The sequence below is a fragment of the Saccopteryx leptura genome, chromosome 3 (assembly GCF_036850995.1).
Source record: "Saccopteryx leptura isolate mSacLep1 chromosome 3, mSacLep1_pri_phased_curated, whole genome shotgun sequence".
Taxonomy (NCBI): Eukaryota; Metazoa; Chordata; class Mammalia; order Chiroptera; family Emballonuridae; genus Saccopteryx; species Saccopteryx leptura.
The window spans coordinates 70,430,515-70,445,902 of NC_089505.1; the positions used below are offsets into that span (position 1 = coordinate 70,430,515).

General features: G+C 50.7%; 1 protein-coding gene across 1 annotated transcript; it reads right to left on the minus strand.

Annotated features, from left to right (window-relative positions):
• Positions 1-285: 285 nt before the first annotated feature.
• On the minus strand, positions 286-11,607 carry HAS1 (hyaluronan synthase 1). Its single transcript, XM_066371937.1, has 5 exons — positions 11,574-11,607; positions 7,268-7,975; positions 5,131-5,356; positions 4,398-4,530; positions 286-1,207 (listed from the first exon to the last, which is right to left on the minus strand). Exons 1-5 carry the CDS (start codon positions 11,580-11,582, stop codon positions 532-534), a joined length of 1,752 nt encoding a protein of 583 aa, XP_066228034.1. The 5' UTR covers positions 11,583-11,607; the 3' UTR covers positions 286-531.
• Between the last annotated feature and the right edge of the window lie 3,781 nt (positions 11,608-15,388).

Sequence of the window (15,388 nt, forward strand, 5' to 3'; positions counted from 1 at the left end):
GAGGAGTTGAGATATTCCACCTCACAACAACCCTGACCCATAGGATTAATATTCCTGTTTTCCCTCAAGGGAATTGAGGCTCTGAGGAAGGAGGTATCCTGTCTAGTTTTAAACGGCTGGAATCCTGAAGTCAGTAGTCCCCAGTTCTCAACCACACAGCCCCCTCCATTTAAAAGGAAAAAAAGTGAAGGGAGAGGCTTGGAAGAAAATAAATAAAATTCTTTATTATATCCTAATCACACAGTACAAATGGAGATTAAATAAGAGCAAGGAGAAGGTGGGGGACCCCTTTTACCTCTGCCCCTAAAAATCCACACCCTGATCAATAAATACCCCTCCCCAGAGACCCTGAAGTCCCAGCCCCAAAACAGTCCAGGCTGAAGAATCTTGGGTTGAGCCCCTCACTTCATAGAGGAGGGAAACTGTGGCCCAGAGAAGTCAGTCACCCAGCAAGTTCGTGGCTCCTGGGGCCTGGTAGGTCTCTTCTTGCCTCCCCTGAATACTCGTGGGCTAGCACTCGCGTACCTGGACTCACACCTGGACACGGTAGCCCCCGGCCCGCCTCCGGCAGAGCCTCCGCACACCCACCCAGTAGAGTGAGAGCATGAGCACCCAGTACCCTACGTAGGCGCCGGCCCCGGCGGCCAGGTGGTAGGCCTCCGCCGCCCTGGAGGGGCCGCTCCAGTCCGCCCGGGCCTCCTGCACCACGCTGCGCACCAGGCCGCCCAGCAGCAACAGCGCCCAGAGGGCCAGGGGCAGCACGGGCACATAGTTGGCAGCCAGCTTCCTCCGGCCGGAGGTGCCCCAGCCACTCTGGTTCATGGTGGCCAGGGCCAGGAATTTGGCCGGCAGGAGGCCCCCCATGTAGAGGGGCGCGTAGAGTGAGAGCAGCAGCATGCGTGCGCAGCCCCGCAGCCAGGCCGCGAAGGCCGCCTTGGCCAGTGCCACGCCCTGCACGCACAGCAGCACCCACAGCAGCGCCCACGGCCGGCCAGCGTAGAAGAGCCGCAGCACCGTGGCGGCCACGAAGAAGGGGAAGAGTCCCGAGACCACCGCCTCATAGGTCATCCACGCGTGGTGCCGGTGCCACCACAGCGCATTATAAAGCCACTCACGGAAGTATGATTTGGACCAGCGCGTCTGCTGGCTCAGCCAGCGCAGGAAGGACGACGGCGTCTCCGAGTAGCAGCGGGACCGGGAGGTGTACCTGGACGGGTGAGAGGGAAGGAAGGAGGCATCAGCGTGGCTTTCCTTGGGGACAGGAATCTGGAGCCAGAAATGGCCACTGCCTGGGGCGAGTGGGCAATCTCTCTAAGCCTCCATGTTCTATACTGCTCACAAAAATTGGGGGATCAGGGAATGTGCAGATACTCCAGTACTTTCAGCCTTTTGTATAGTGCCTTTTCACCAATGAAATAAAAGCTGGTTTTGCATCTCATTTGCATACTCAAACAACTTTCTTTGATTTGTCCTTTGCTTTTCTGATGTTCTTAGGGAAAAAAAATCAATCAGCCTGACCAAGTGGAGGTGCAGTGGATAGAGCATTGAACTGGGACACGGAGGAACCAGGTTTGAAACCCTGAGGTCGCTCTCTTGAGCGCAGGCTCATCTGGCTTTAGCATGGGCTCACCAGCTTGAGCCCAAGGTTACTGGCTTCAGCAAGGAAGCCACTTGGTCTGCTGCAGCCACCCCCCACCCCCACTCCCACCCCCAATCCCCCACCCCCGTCAAGGCACATAAGAGAAAGCAATCAATGAACAACTAAGATGCAACAATGAAGAACTGATGCTTCTCATCTCCCTTCCTGTCTGTCTGTCCCTATCTGTCTCTCTCTGTCCCTGTCTCTCTCTCTCACACACACACACACACACACACACACACACACACAAATCAAATGTTCCCTTTTTTATTGCTTCATATTCATTTTGAAATACTTCCTAATTTTTGTGAGCAGTATACTTAAAATAGGGTTAAGTCCTGGCCAGATAGTTTGGTTGGTTGCAGCATCATTCTGATGCACAGAGGTTGCCAGTTCAATCCTCAGGGCACATACAGGAACAGCTCCATGTTTCTGTCTCTCCCTCCCTTCCTCCCTCCCTCCCTCTCTCTCTCTCTCTCTCTCTCTCTCTCCAATATCAATAAATAAATTAAAATGGGGTTAATAATGGTTCCTGCCTAATTGTGAGGATTCAATGCCAAGTGCCTACAACCAGTATGTAGTACTTGCTCAATAAATGTTAGCTTCTATATACAGCTGTTTTTACAATGACTAATAGTACTATTATTGCCATTACTAATCTCATTACAGTCACTGACACTATTACTAATACTGTCACTAATCTATTACAAATACTCTTGCACTTACTGTTAATTGGCAGGCTCTATGGTGAGGAACAAGCCAAGCATCGTTCCTACAGAGAATAGCCCATGTTACAGCTTCTCAACGGAACCATCAACATCCCTTCCTGTGGCCTTGGTAGACATCACTAATCAATCCCTACCAAGTTTCCAGCCACACCCACACACGTTTTATGCAATATTATGAGGTGTCCACCAGCAGTCAGTCTTTTAGGAGGGGTCAAACTATTCTATCCCCTTGGGCATTACTTAACCATGTCCAGTCTCCTTCCCCTGTTTCACTTGGCATCCTCAGTGGCCTCCTGACTTAACCCCATTCCCCCTGCAGTCTGTACTCAAAACAGCTGCCAGCCTGACCAGGCAATGGCACAGTGGATAGAGTTTCAGCCTGGGGCACTGAGGACCCAGGTTCGAAACCCCAAAGTCGCTCGCTTGAGCGCGGGCTCATCCGGCTTTAGCATGGGCTCACCAGCTTGATTGCAGGGTCGCCAGCTTGAGCATGGGATCATAGGCATGACCCCATGGTCGCTGGTTTGAACCCAAAGGTCGCTGGCTTAAAGCCCAAAGTCACTGGCTTGAGCAAGGGGTCACTGGCTCAGCTGGAGGTCCCCAGTCAAGGCACATATGAGAAAGCAGTCAATGAACAACTAAGGTGCCGTAATGAAGAATTGATGCTTGTCATCTCTCCCCCTTCCTTATCTGTCCATGTCTGTCTCTCTCACTAAAAAATCAAATGAACAAAAAAACCCAGCTGCCAAAGGGGCCCTGTTGCAACAACAATGTCACCCCTCTGCTGAAAACCCTCCCTCATTTTAGGTCAAAGTTCTTATATTGACCCTCCCCTGCTCCCCCGCTCACTCTGCCCTCCTCTCCTGACACCCTCTCCCTTGTTACTGCTCCATGGGCACCATTTTCAACCTCCATCCCTATCTTTCCTCTGGCACCCCATTTAGCATTTCATTCCTACCCTCTTTTTTTTTTTTTTTTTTACAGAGGCAGAGAGTCAGAGGGATAGATAGGGACAGATAGACAGGAATGCAGAGAGATGAGAAGCATCAATCATCAATTTTTCGTTGCGACACTTTAGTTGTTCATTGATTGCTTTTTCATATGTGCCTTGACCATGGGCCTTCAGCAGACATAGTAACCCCTTGCTCAAGTCAGGTAAGCCCACGTTCAAGCTGGCAACCTCAGGGTCTCGAACCTGGGTCTTCCGCATCCCAGTCCGACGCTCTATCCACTGCACCATCGCCTGGTCAGGCTCATTCCTACCCTTAAAGTTCCTATCCCCCCTTCCTGGCTTTATCTCCATAGCATATATCATCACTACCACACTGTATGTTCTACACTATTCTTGTTTATTGTCTATCTCCCCAGTCAATGTAAGCATGACGCGGTGTCTCTTTTGTTAGCTGCTACATCGCCAGAGCTTAGAACGTTGTAGGCACTTACTATCTGGTAAGTGAGTGAATGCAGGGGTTTGGCTTACCCTGGGTTCTTTCTGACCCTTCCACTGAGACTAGCTTTGTGGAAATCACTTTCCCCTGAACTTCTGCTCTAGCCCATACTCCCCTGAGTCTCGTGGAATGACATCTCTTCTTCCTGAAGCACTTACCTGTTTAGGCACTCTCCTCCCCATCATTTAAGTCTTCTCCCTTGCTCTCTCACGAGGTTAGAGCCTCTTCTCTCTGTCTCTTTCCGTTCCTGCCTCACTGAGAGTACTTATGCTACCATGGTAACCTGTGCTCTCCACATAGAGCCATCCCACCCATCTCCTGTATCTTCTAGTTGGGACTCCCCACCCTCACTGTGCCTCACTTGGTACATTCCATTGAGTCACATGGTTGAATGCAAATGCTACCTCTGCCTCTTACAGTCTGTCTCTTCCTCTCTCTCTGTCACCATGGGAAGATCCATTGTCCTGCAAGTTATTTGGGGTTCGGCGAATTCCCAACACACACATGTACAAACACATGTTTGTTGGGATACTCTTTGGCTTCCATGCACACTTGACCACCTGCTTCCCCCCCCCAACTTACTTGGTGGCATAGCCCATGCTGAGCATGCGGTTGGTGAGGTGCCTGTCATCCCCAAAGGTACAGTGGGTTCCCAGGAACTTCTGGTTGTACCAGGCCTCAAGAAACTGCTGTAACAGGTTGTTTCTGTAGAGACCTGGGTTGGAGTGGGTACAAGAGTGTCAGCCTCTGCTGTTGCCAACACCGTCCCCAATCTGAGCTTAAACCCCAATTTGTCTCTAATTCCAACCCTGTTCTTAACTATTTCCATCCCATTCCCAGCCCTACTGCCAACCACAAGTCCATTCCCAATCCTGTTCTCAACCCCACATCCATCCCCAACTTGCCCCGATCCTGTCCCTGATCCAGATCAACTTTGACAGCAAACCCACACCAGCCCCACCCCCAATCCCAGATCTCTTCTCAGCCTTACCTACCCCTGCACTCTCGTTCTCATCCTCATTCAGAACCCATCTCCAACCCCAAACCTGGCCCTAACCATGACCTTGATTCCAAACCCATTTCATCCCCTTCCCCAAACCCTCCCTCCAGCCCAGTCCTCACCCACACACTTTCTTCAACCCATTCCCAACACCAAACACCATCCCCACCTCCAACTTCCTATCTTATCCCTGTCCCCAATTCCTGCCCCAGCCCCATCTTTGTCCACAATCTCAATCACATCCTCAACCTGTTCCAGCACCCCTTCACCCTGTCCACCCCACCCACATCCCTCCCAAGCCCAACCGCTGCTCACCTAGAGGACCGCTGATGCAGGACACACAGTGGAAGTAGCTCTGACAAGCCCGCTCCACATTGAAGGCCACCCAGTACCGCAGGCTGCTTAAGAAGCTGACCCAGGAGTCCAGGGGGTTAAGGATGCGCACATCCCCGCCAACAGCCCCGACACGGGGATCCTCATCCAGCACCCGTGCCAACTCCAACAGTGCCAGAGGGTCCAGCCTCGTGTCTGAGTCACAGACCTGTGGGGTTGACAGAGCCAGGATCAGGCTAGATCCCTGAAGAGAGCTGGCCCTTGAGGGGAGGGCACCAATGGGTGGAGAGCAGGGGATGCTCTGCAGCCAATTTGAGCATAGCCTTGAATTTTTAGTAATCTACAATGTCTAATCACATTTTAACCCCTACCCTCCCAAGACCATGCAAGACCTATAACTTTCTTGGTTTTATTTAAGTTTAATTTTTTAATTTTTTATTTATTTATTTTATTTTTGTATTTTTCTGAAGTGAGAAGCAGGGAGGCAGAGAGACAGACTCCCGCATGTGCCCCACCAGGATCCACCCGGCATGCCCACCAGGGGGCGATGCTCTGCCCATCTGGAGTGTTGCTCTGTTGCAACTGGAGACATTCTAGGACCTGAGGCAGAGGCCATGGAGCCATCCTCATCACCCGGCCAACTTTGCTCCAATGGAGCCTTGGCTGCAGGAGGGGAAGAGAGAGATAGAGAGAAAGGAGAGGGGAGGGGGAAGGGTAGAGAAGCAGATGGGTGCTTCTCCTGTGTGCCCTGGTCGGGAATCGAACCCGGGACTTCCACACACTGCACTGACACTCTACTACTGAGCCAAGAGTCCAGGGCCTAAATTTTTATTTTTAATGTATTGTGTTGCCATGGTTTCAAGTGTCCCACTCTATATAACAGCCTCTACCCACAGCATCGTGCCCCCCATGCCCCATACAAAGTGTCTTTCCACTCCCATCCCCCCTCTTTGCCCCACTCCTGCTACCTCTACCCTCTCTCCCTCTGGCTATTGCTACCCTGTTCTCTGCATCTATGTGTCGTATATAATATATATTTATTTATTTTATTTTTTTATTTTTTGCTAATTCCTTCACTTTCTTTTATCCCATCCCCTCCTCCCCTTCCCTCTGACAGCTGTCCATCTGTTCCCTGTGTCCATGCCTCTGTTTCTATTTCGTTCCTCAGTTTATTGTGCTCATTAGATTCCACATATAAGTGAGATCTTTCTCTGCCTAGTCACTTTTTTTTAACCAACAGAATATGGCAAAAGTGATGGGATGTAACTCCCATGGTTATAGAACCTTACATGGCAATGATGAAAGGGTTTTGCAAAGTAATTAAAGTCCCTAATTTCTTGACTTAATTAATCAAAGGGTGGGCCCTGACCTAATCAGGTGAGCCCTATAAAAGTGGATCTAGAAGTCCAAGACTTTCTGTTGCTCCTCTGAAAAAGGGAAGCCACCGTGAGTTTAGGGCCGTAGATATAAAGGAGTTGTTCTTCCCACAACTACGTAAGCTTGGCAGAGGCCGCCGCGCCTCAGATAAGACCCATGATTGCAGCCTGATGATATCCTGAACAGAGAATCTAGTTTAGCTCTGCCCAGACTCCTGACCCATGGAAACTATGAGATAATAAATGTGTTTTGTCTCAAGTTCCAAAATGTGTGATCATTTGTTATGCAGCAATAGAAAACGAACGCAACACATTAATGGGTGAATCGCTACACTGAATGAAGGAGTGAATGACTAAATGTACAAATGAATCTATATTGAATAGATAGGTAAATGGATGAAAAAATGAACCAGAGAATAGCAACACTGAATGAAGAGAATGGAGGAATCTCTAAATTTAATGAACAAATAATCAGATGGATAGATGGATGCATGAATGAATGTGTGAAGGAAAGAATTTCTACACTGGATGCAGAAAGGAAGGCATCTCTATATTGGATGGATAAATAACGGAATGAATGATCTCTTATTGGATGAATGGATAAGTAAAGTATTTCTACGCTGAATGGATGAACGAAAAAGAAAGGAAGGAAGAGGTTCGTTGCGATCTACACTGAACCAAGGCCCCAGAGAAGGGGGAGTCAGGTGTTAGGGTCACGGCTGTGGGAGGCGCCTTCCACTCACCTGCACGTAGTCCACCGAGTCGCCGAGCGCCTTGAAGGCAGTGTACATAACCTCGCGCTTGCCGCCCCAGCGCTGCGCCACGCACACGCACCTGCGCGTCCTCACCAGCGCCTCCACCGCCAGCCGTCCAGGGTCCTCGGCCTCCACCTCCCGGTAGGCGCCCGCGCCCACCGCGCCCGCCGCCGCAGGTTCCCACGGCTGGTGGTAGTTGCCGTCCCACACGTAGGTGGCGGGGTCCTCGTCGGCGAAGATCTCGCGGAACATGTCGACCATGTAGAGGTCCTCGGGGCGGTTGCCGTCCACCACCATCAGGACGCGCAGCCGCGCGCGCGGGTACAGCAGGGCGCGGGCGGACGCCAGGCACTGGCGCAGGTACTCGGGGTCCTCCTGGTACGCCGAGATGGTCAGCGCCACGCTGCGCGCGGTGGCCGCGTCCAGGGGCCCCCGTGCGGCTGCCCGCCGCGCGGCCGCCGCCACCCGCCGGTGCTCCAGGTACGCGAACAGGCTCTGCGCCACCAGGTGCGCGGAGAGGAAGGCCCCGTAGAGACCGAAGGCCAGGAGGCCATAGCGATCGGAGGCCAGGGGCACGCCTGCGGCGTAGGCCCAGGTGATGAGGCCCAAAATGAGCAGCGCGAAGGCAATGGTCAGCGCCCTCCGGGCCAGGCCCGAGCAGTGGCGGGCAGAGGGGCGGGGCTTGGGCACATCCTGCTGAAAACAGAGGGGGAAGAACAGGGGGAAAGGGTCATTGCCGGAAGGGAAGACCTCCTGGCTTTTCCCCAAGCCAGTGGTAACATCCCCTTTTTGTACAGAAAATCCCGAGTATTGCATTATCTTCATTAGTTAAAATAATTATTGCAAAGTTATCAAAGCTGAAAGCCCGCTTACATTGATGCTGATGCTTTTTTTTTTTTTTTTACAGAGACAGAGAGAGTCAGAAAGAGGGATAGACAGGGACAGACAGGAACAGAGAGATGAGAAGCATCAATCATTAGTTTTTCTTTGCACATTGCGACACCTTAGTTGTTCATTGATTGCTTTCTCATATGTGCCTTGACCGCGGGTCTTCAGCAGACGGAGTAACCCCTTGCTCGAGCCAGCGACCTTGGGTTCAAGCTGGTGAGCTTTTGCTCAAACCAGATGAACCCGTGCTCAAGCTGGCGACCTCGAGGTTTCGAACCTGGGTCCTTGGCATCCCAGTCCGACGCTGTATCCACTGCGCCACCGCCTGGTCAGGCTAATGCATTTTTCCCCCACATTTTTAACAGCTCTTAAATTCATGAGGGTTACTCTCAGGGGAGTGACACAGTTTAAGTTAATAGGGATTCCCCCCTTTCTTGGTGGCACATAAAATAATGATTCACAATCACTAAAGGCCCCTTAGTGCTGAGACTAACTAATAATATACTGTACATTTAAGACAACAGTACAATATGGTAATGTGCCAGGGGCTGCTCTAAGTCTTTTTTGGGAACTAACTTATTTGGACCCTCAAAACAAGGACAATTATCAGCCCCATTTTACAAATGAGTCCCACAGGTGCAGCAACCTGCCTGTGGGCATGCCTGGAAAGCAGAGGAGCGGGGATTTGAACCCTGAGAATCCAGTCACTGACACACAACCTTATAGGTTTACTCCTCTCCTCTGGAGAGCCCTGAAGGACAAGGTAATGTTGACTGCCACCATATAGCTGGCAAAACCGAGGACGGGTGAGCCAGGACTGGGTTGGTCAAGGTCAGAAAGCTCATAGGTGGAGGTTTCCCTGACTTCCCAAAGGCATGGTCTCATTCTCCTTCTTCACCAGCCCCACCCCCACCTTCCCTGACAGGGCCAGGTGCCCAGGATGAGAGGCAGCAAGAGCCCAGAATCAGAGGAGAGGGGTGCCCCTGTTTTATTGGCTGCAAAATGGGGGATTAGCCTGTTCCATGTGCCAAGCACTTCTCTAGGGTAGGTACTGTTACTCTCTCCTGCTACAGAGGAAAAAACTGAGGCACAGAGAGGCATATTCTCTTGCCCAAAGTCCCTGAGCAGCCTGGCTCCACTGTCCTCCTGTATGCTAAACTGCCTCCTATGTCACCAGTCCCCCACTTCGTGGGTTTATTATGACTTAAATGAACCATTAAGATATAGAGCTGTGCTGTCCAAACAGGACTCACCAACCATATGGAACTTCTGAGCCCTTGAAATGAAGCCAGTATGACTAAGGAACTTAATTTTTCATTTTCTTTAATTTAAACTAATATAAATTTAAACAATGACCCTCAGTTCAGTTTTTGGAAAGCTCTTAAGTGTGCTTGGAACAAGTAGGATCTGTGTTCTTTTTTCAGCTGTAAGTTTTACGAAATTGAAGTTTTTCCATTGAAAATATAGCATCTGTATCAGATGTGTTACACATCTGGATTTTGAAGCCTGCGTATGAAGAAAAGAAAGTAAAATATCTCATTTATATTTTTGTATTGATTACATACTAAAATGATATTTTGATAGATGGCACACTATGTATCAGTGGCCCAATGCCTGCGCCTTTGTTACTGTGGCTCACAAGCTGACACTTATGTTTACGTTTTTAAATGGTTGGAAAAAGTCAAAAGAGGAATAATATTTTATGACACACGAAGATTATATGAAGTTGAAATTTCAGTGTCCTTATTTTGTGTGTGTGTGTGTGTGTGTCAGAGACAGAAAGAGAGAGAGAGAGGGACAGACGGACAGGAAGGAAGAGAGATGAGAAGCATCAATTCTTCATTGCGGCACCTTAGTTGTTCATTGATTGCTTTCTCATATGTGCCTTGACCTGGGGGCTACAGAAGAGCAAGTGACCCCTTGCTCAAGCCAGCGACCTTGGGCTCAAGCTGGTGAGCTTTGCTCAAACCAGATGAGCTCGCACTCAAGCTGGCAACCTTGGGGTTTCAAACCTGGATCCTCCATGTCCCAGTCTGACGCTCTATCCACTGTGCCACTGCCTGATCAGGCCAGATTCCAGTGTCCTTAAATCAAGTGTTGTTGGCACACACCATGCTTGTCTGTATATATTGTCCACGGCTGATTTCACACTAGGCCAAAGTTTAGTTGCAAAGGAGTACGTATGGACAGTAAAACCTCAAATAATAACTATCTGGCCGGTACAGACAAAGTTTGCCAACCCTTGATACATTGGGTTAATAAAATATATTACTAATGTCTGACCTGTGGTGATGCAGTGGATAAAGCGTCAGCCTGGAACGCTGAGGTCACAGGTTCGAAACCCTGGGCTTGTCCGGTTAAGGCACGTATAGGAGGCTTCCTGTTCCTCCTCCACATTCTCTTTCTCTCTCTCTTTCTCTCCCCCTCTCTCTCGTCTCTCTCTAAAAATGAATAAGTAAAATCTAAAAAAAAATACTAAAATTAATTTCACCCCGTTTGGGTTTTTTTACCTTTTTTTTTTTTTTTTTTTTTTTTTTTTAGTGTAGCTAACTAGAAATCTTTAAATCATACATGTAGTTCACATTCTGTTTCTACAGGACAGGACTAAGGTGGAGCTCTTAGCCCGGTGCAAGTAATTGCTCAATATTGACAATTATTATTATTTCTTCTGGAATCCTCGCACTCTGTCCCTTTGCCCCAAACGGAGCCCTGCCTGAGTTTCAGGGGGTGGCCAAATTCATGCTGGAAACCACCCAGATGAGTGGACATCACAGGGCTTTAACCCCAACCAAACGCACGAAAACACACGTATTGGCCTTGGACACGCACCTCACGCATGTACTTGCACATGACAAGTGACACACAGAGTGTGCCCACATAGGAAAACACTCATGTCCTAGAACACGAACCGGATACCTGTTCTAAGGCAGAATTTAGTGATCCTGAGATCCCCCCACTCACAGCCACGCAATGAACTTGGGGACATAGCTTCTCCACGGAAAGGAGATGCCCACCCACGAGTCTGGAACAACAGGACAGAAATACTAGTAACAGTGGAGTATGAACCATGAGAAACTGCTATTTTTACAGATCACGAGTGACCGAATATTGGCAATTTCATTTGGTTCAACTTAAATTGAACACAAGAAATTCAGACCCAAGTGTCAAGCAAATACCCCTCCCCGTTTATTCCCTTTCCTCCCTCCTTTTCAGCACACAGGCATTCACGGATTTATAGGAACATGAACACGGACATGACACCTACAAAGAGGAGAGATGGCCACATGCGCACACAGACTGGACCCCACACTAGGCACAGACACACCTCAGCTCTTACATGAAATCTCTAGCATCCGCGATTTCCCCACACACGAGGTCACACTCACACACACTCTCATGCACACACCTGTCTCATTGCTGTGAGTTCGGCTGGGCTGTCTCCTCTCCTGCTGCTCTCCGAGTTTCTCTGTGGCCAGAGAGCTTGGGGGGGTCATTTGAAGACCAGCGCGGGCGGGGGCGAGAAGAGAGGCTGACGTCAGGGCTGAGCTGGACTAGGGGCTCTGAGGTCACGGCCGCCGGCAGCTCCACCCGCTTCCCGCCATTACTCCCCACCCCCTGGGCCCAGACAGGCGTCCCTTCCCAGCCCCCCACCTTCCCCACCCTCCCCTCTTCTCCTAGGTCTCCCCCGTCACACCCCTCCCCTCTATTTTTCTCATCTCTCTCTTCTCTACTCGGTGTTTCTCCCCATCTCTCTCTGTCCCCCCTCCTTTCTGTATTTCTCTTCATCCCTTTCTTTTCCTCCTACCGCTCTCTCCTCCCCACATCCCCAGCTCTCCTTGCCTCCCACCTTCTCACCCAGAACGGCAACCCCCACACACACAAACACACACACACTGTCCCTTCCCTGTAGCCCCAGAATCCGGTCTGGGTTGGGTCCCCCAGGGACTTGTCCCCGGGAACTGGCAGATTGAATGAAACGAACACACGTGCGTAGTTGTGGGTGTGACTGTGTATGTGCTGGCTGGTGAGGCACCGCTGTCTGCAGCTGGAGCGGTGAGTGAATGTCTGTCGGTTCAGCGCAAAACTGGCGGGTCTACGTGTGCGCGTGGACGTGCATATGGGCCAGGGGCTGGGGAGGAGCTGGGGCCCCCAGATTTGTCTCTCCACGGGGTTGGGAGGACATCTCAGAGTTGTTGGTCAGCTGCCCCTGGGAGTTGGCAGGGAAACTGAGTCAGCCTCAAGGTGGCACTGGAGGCGCTGGGGCATCTGAGTCCCCAGCCCTTCAGGACCAACAGGCTCGGTGATAAATGTCATTGTGTTCATGCTCTTCTCTCCATGATTTAAAGAAATAAATTTCTATATCTAATTCTTCCTGTCTTCTCCTCTAACTATGAACTGATCATGTCTGTCTCCCTCCACAGCTGTCTCTCTCCCTGTGTCTGACACTGACTTTTTATCCCTGTACCTTCCCATCTCCTCCTCCTCTCTCTTTCTTTTAAAATTTTTATTGATTGATTGATTTTAGAGAAAGGAAGGAAGGGAGAGAGAGAGAGAGAGAAATAGAGAGAAAAAAGTATCATTTATTTGTTCTACTTTTTTATGCATTCATTGGTTGAATCGTATTTGTGCTCCGATGGGACATCAAACCCACAAGCCTGGTATGTCAGGACAAGACAAGCTCTAAGCAGCTGAGCTACCTGGCCAGAGCTTCTCTCTCTGTGTGTCTCTGTTTCTCTGTCCATCTGTCTGTCTGGTTCACTTTCTCTGTGCATTCTGTCTGTTTTCTCCCTCTCTCTCTCCCTGCTTACTCTGGGCTTGTGTCTGTCTTACATTTCTGCCTCTCAGTCTCTCTGATGTTCTTATTCTGTGCTTTTCTTTCCAAGTGGCTCTCCCTGACTTTCTCATTTATTGTCTCTCTTTCTCTCTCCCCTTCAGTTCCTCTGCCTTTGTCTCTCTCTATATATTTTTTTTCTTTTTCTTCTTCTTCTCTCTGGATAACTATCCCTATGTCTTTTTTTTTCTTCTGTGTCTCAGTTTTTGGTTCTCTCTGTTCTTCTCAGTGACTGCCTCTTTCTCCTTTCCCTGCCTTTATCTATCCTTCATTCTATCTATCTTGATCTCTATTCTCCCTCGGCCTCTCTGCATCTCTGTGTATCTCTTTCTGAGGCTCCATCTCTCTCTCTCCCTCTCTCTCCCTCTCTCTCTCTCTCTCCCTCCCTCCCTCATTCTCACTGTTTCTCTCTGTTTTTCTGTCTCTAAGTCCTCCTTTCTGGAGCAATCCCCTGCAAGATGCCAAGCCCTCGCTCCCTGGGTTTCCCTGGAGAGGCAGAGTGTGCAGAGCCAGCACCAGGTTGGGCCTCTGCTGGAGCCTGGCTGTCAGGGGGAAGGAAGGAGGCCAGTTCTGGGCTCAAGCAAGGGGAACCACGCCCTCCCCGCCAGATCGAAGCAGGCCTGTGCTGACACACGGTTGCCAGGAGCCAGGGCCACCGCCTAGTGTCTGGCTGTATCAGGATGATGGGTCCTCCAGTGGGAGCTGAGCCCAGAGTAGAAGGGGAGGGTACTTCCTCTAATCCGGGGTGAGGCTGAGGGGCAGTCCAGGCTCCACTCAGAAGCTGGGCATTTGACTATCCAGCCCCCACCCCACCCTGCACGGGTGGAGCAGCTGTATAAAACCAGATGTTTCTAAAACCAGAGTGTAGATGAGGAAGGAGGAACCAGGACTGGAAACCCCAGTTGTGTCCTCTTCTAGGGTCTAGGAGTCCAGGCTCCCACCTCTCTTCCCTCAGACCTGGGAGTCCAGGTCCTGGCCCCTCCTCCTCCCTCAGACCCAGGAGTCCAGGTTCCCAGAATTCTTTGCAGAAAGAGATGGCCAAGGCTAGGAGAAGACAGAGCTGGAAGACAAGGACAGAGGACACTGGGCCCTCCCACAGCAGGCAGGGACTGGTAGTGGTGGGACTACCTCCTGCTCCCCTCACTAACAGCCATCTCTCCCAGAACCCCCCATTCCAATGGGGCTGATCTCCAATCCCTGCTCTGGGTCCACACTGGCCCTCCCAAGATTTCAGTTATTGTCAGAAAACCTCAGTGTGGTTTATAAACCACCAGGACAGAAGAGAGAAGAGTGGGGAAGTGATAAGGCGGGCATGGGGAAAAGGCAGTGGGAAGAACATTTGTTCATTGTAGGGACATCTCTTGTACTGCTGGCTGGTGGGGCTCTCCCAGCTGGGCGATGCCGGGCACAGAGATGACTCAAGCCTGTGCTCAGCCCTTGAGAAGATGCCAGTCTGGTGGAGGGCCAGCTGTGTAAACAGAGGGCCAGAGACCAGTTCGAGGATGCACCAACCTGGCCGGAGAGTCAGGGAGGGCTTCCTGGAGAAGGTGATGTGCTGGAGGAGTTTGCCTGAGTAAGGGCAGGGATAGGGGTAGGGGTTGAACAGTGGAGCAGAAAGGATATCCAAGTCAAGGAATGTCCTGGCCAGTTAGGAAAGTGCAACCAGACTGATGTGGAGGCATGAAGGGTGTGTGTGGGAGTAACAAGGTCCACCCCCCGCAAGTTTTTGAATGCCAGATTCAGAAGCTAGAACATCATCCCAGGGGCACTAGGGAGCCATGGGAGGGCTGTGAGCAAGGTAGGGGCAGCAGCAGCTCTGTCACCTGTGAGGGACAACACGGAATGGACAGCCCGAGGACACTGGACCAGGGTGTCTGGGTGGTGAGTCACAGCAGGGCTAGACTCTCTGGGCTAGAGCAAGCTCCGAGTCTGAGCCCAGAAGCTGTGGGACGGGAGGAGCCAGCGTGACACCGAGGAGCAAGGAGACACAAGACAGACAGCAGACATGGCGGGCCGCCCCAGCCGTTCACTGGAGCTGTGCTAATTCCATCTGCACCATTTCAGGGACCTCCTTTATTGTCTTAATGACTACTTGCCTCAGGAGGAATTAGGGAGAGCAAGGGGCCCAGGGAAGTAACTTGAGGGTGTGTTTTGTTTTAAATGCTGAGTCCAGGCAAGTGATTTCTCTGCAGGGTGTCCTCCAGAGATACAATGCAGAGACTGAGAGACAGGAGAGAGAGAAAGGGAGGGAACAGAAGAGGGGGGCTGGCTTACCAAACCATCTCGTTTAATATGAACCCTACCCCACCCGGGACTCTTGATCCCCTCTACCTTCCTCTGCTCTCTCTTATTTCCGTGGCATTTGTTGCCTTCCTACATTAATTATAATT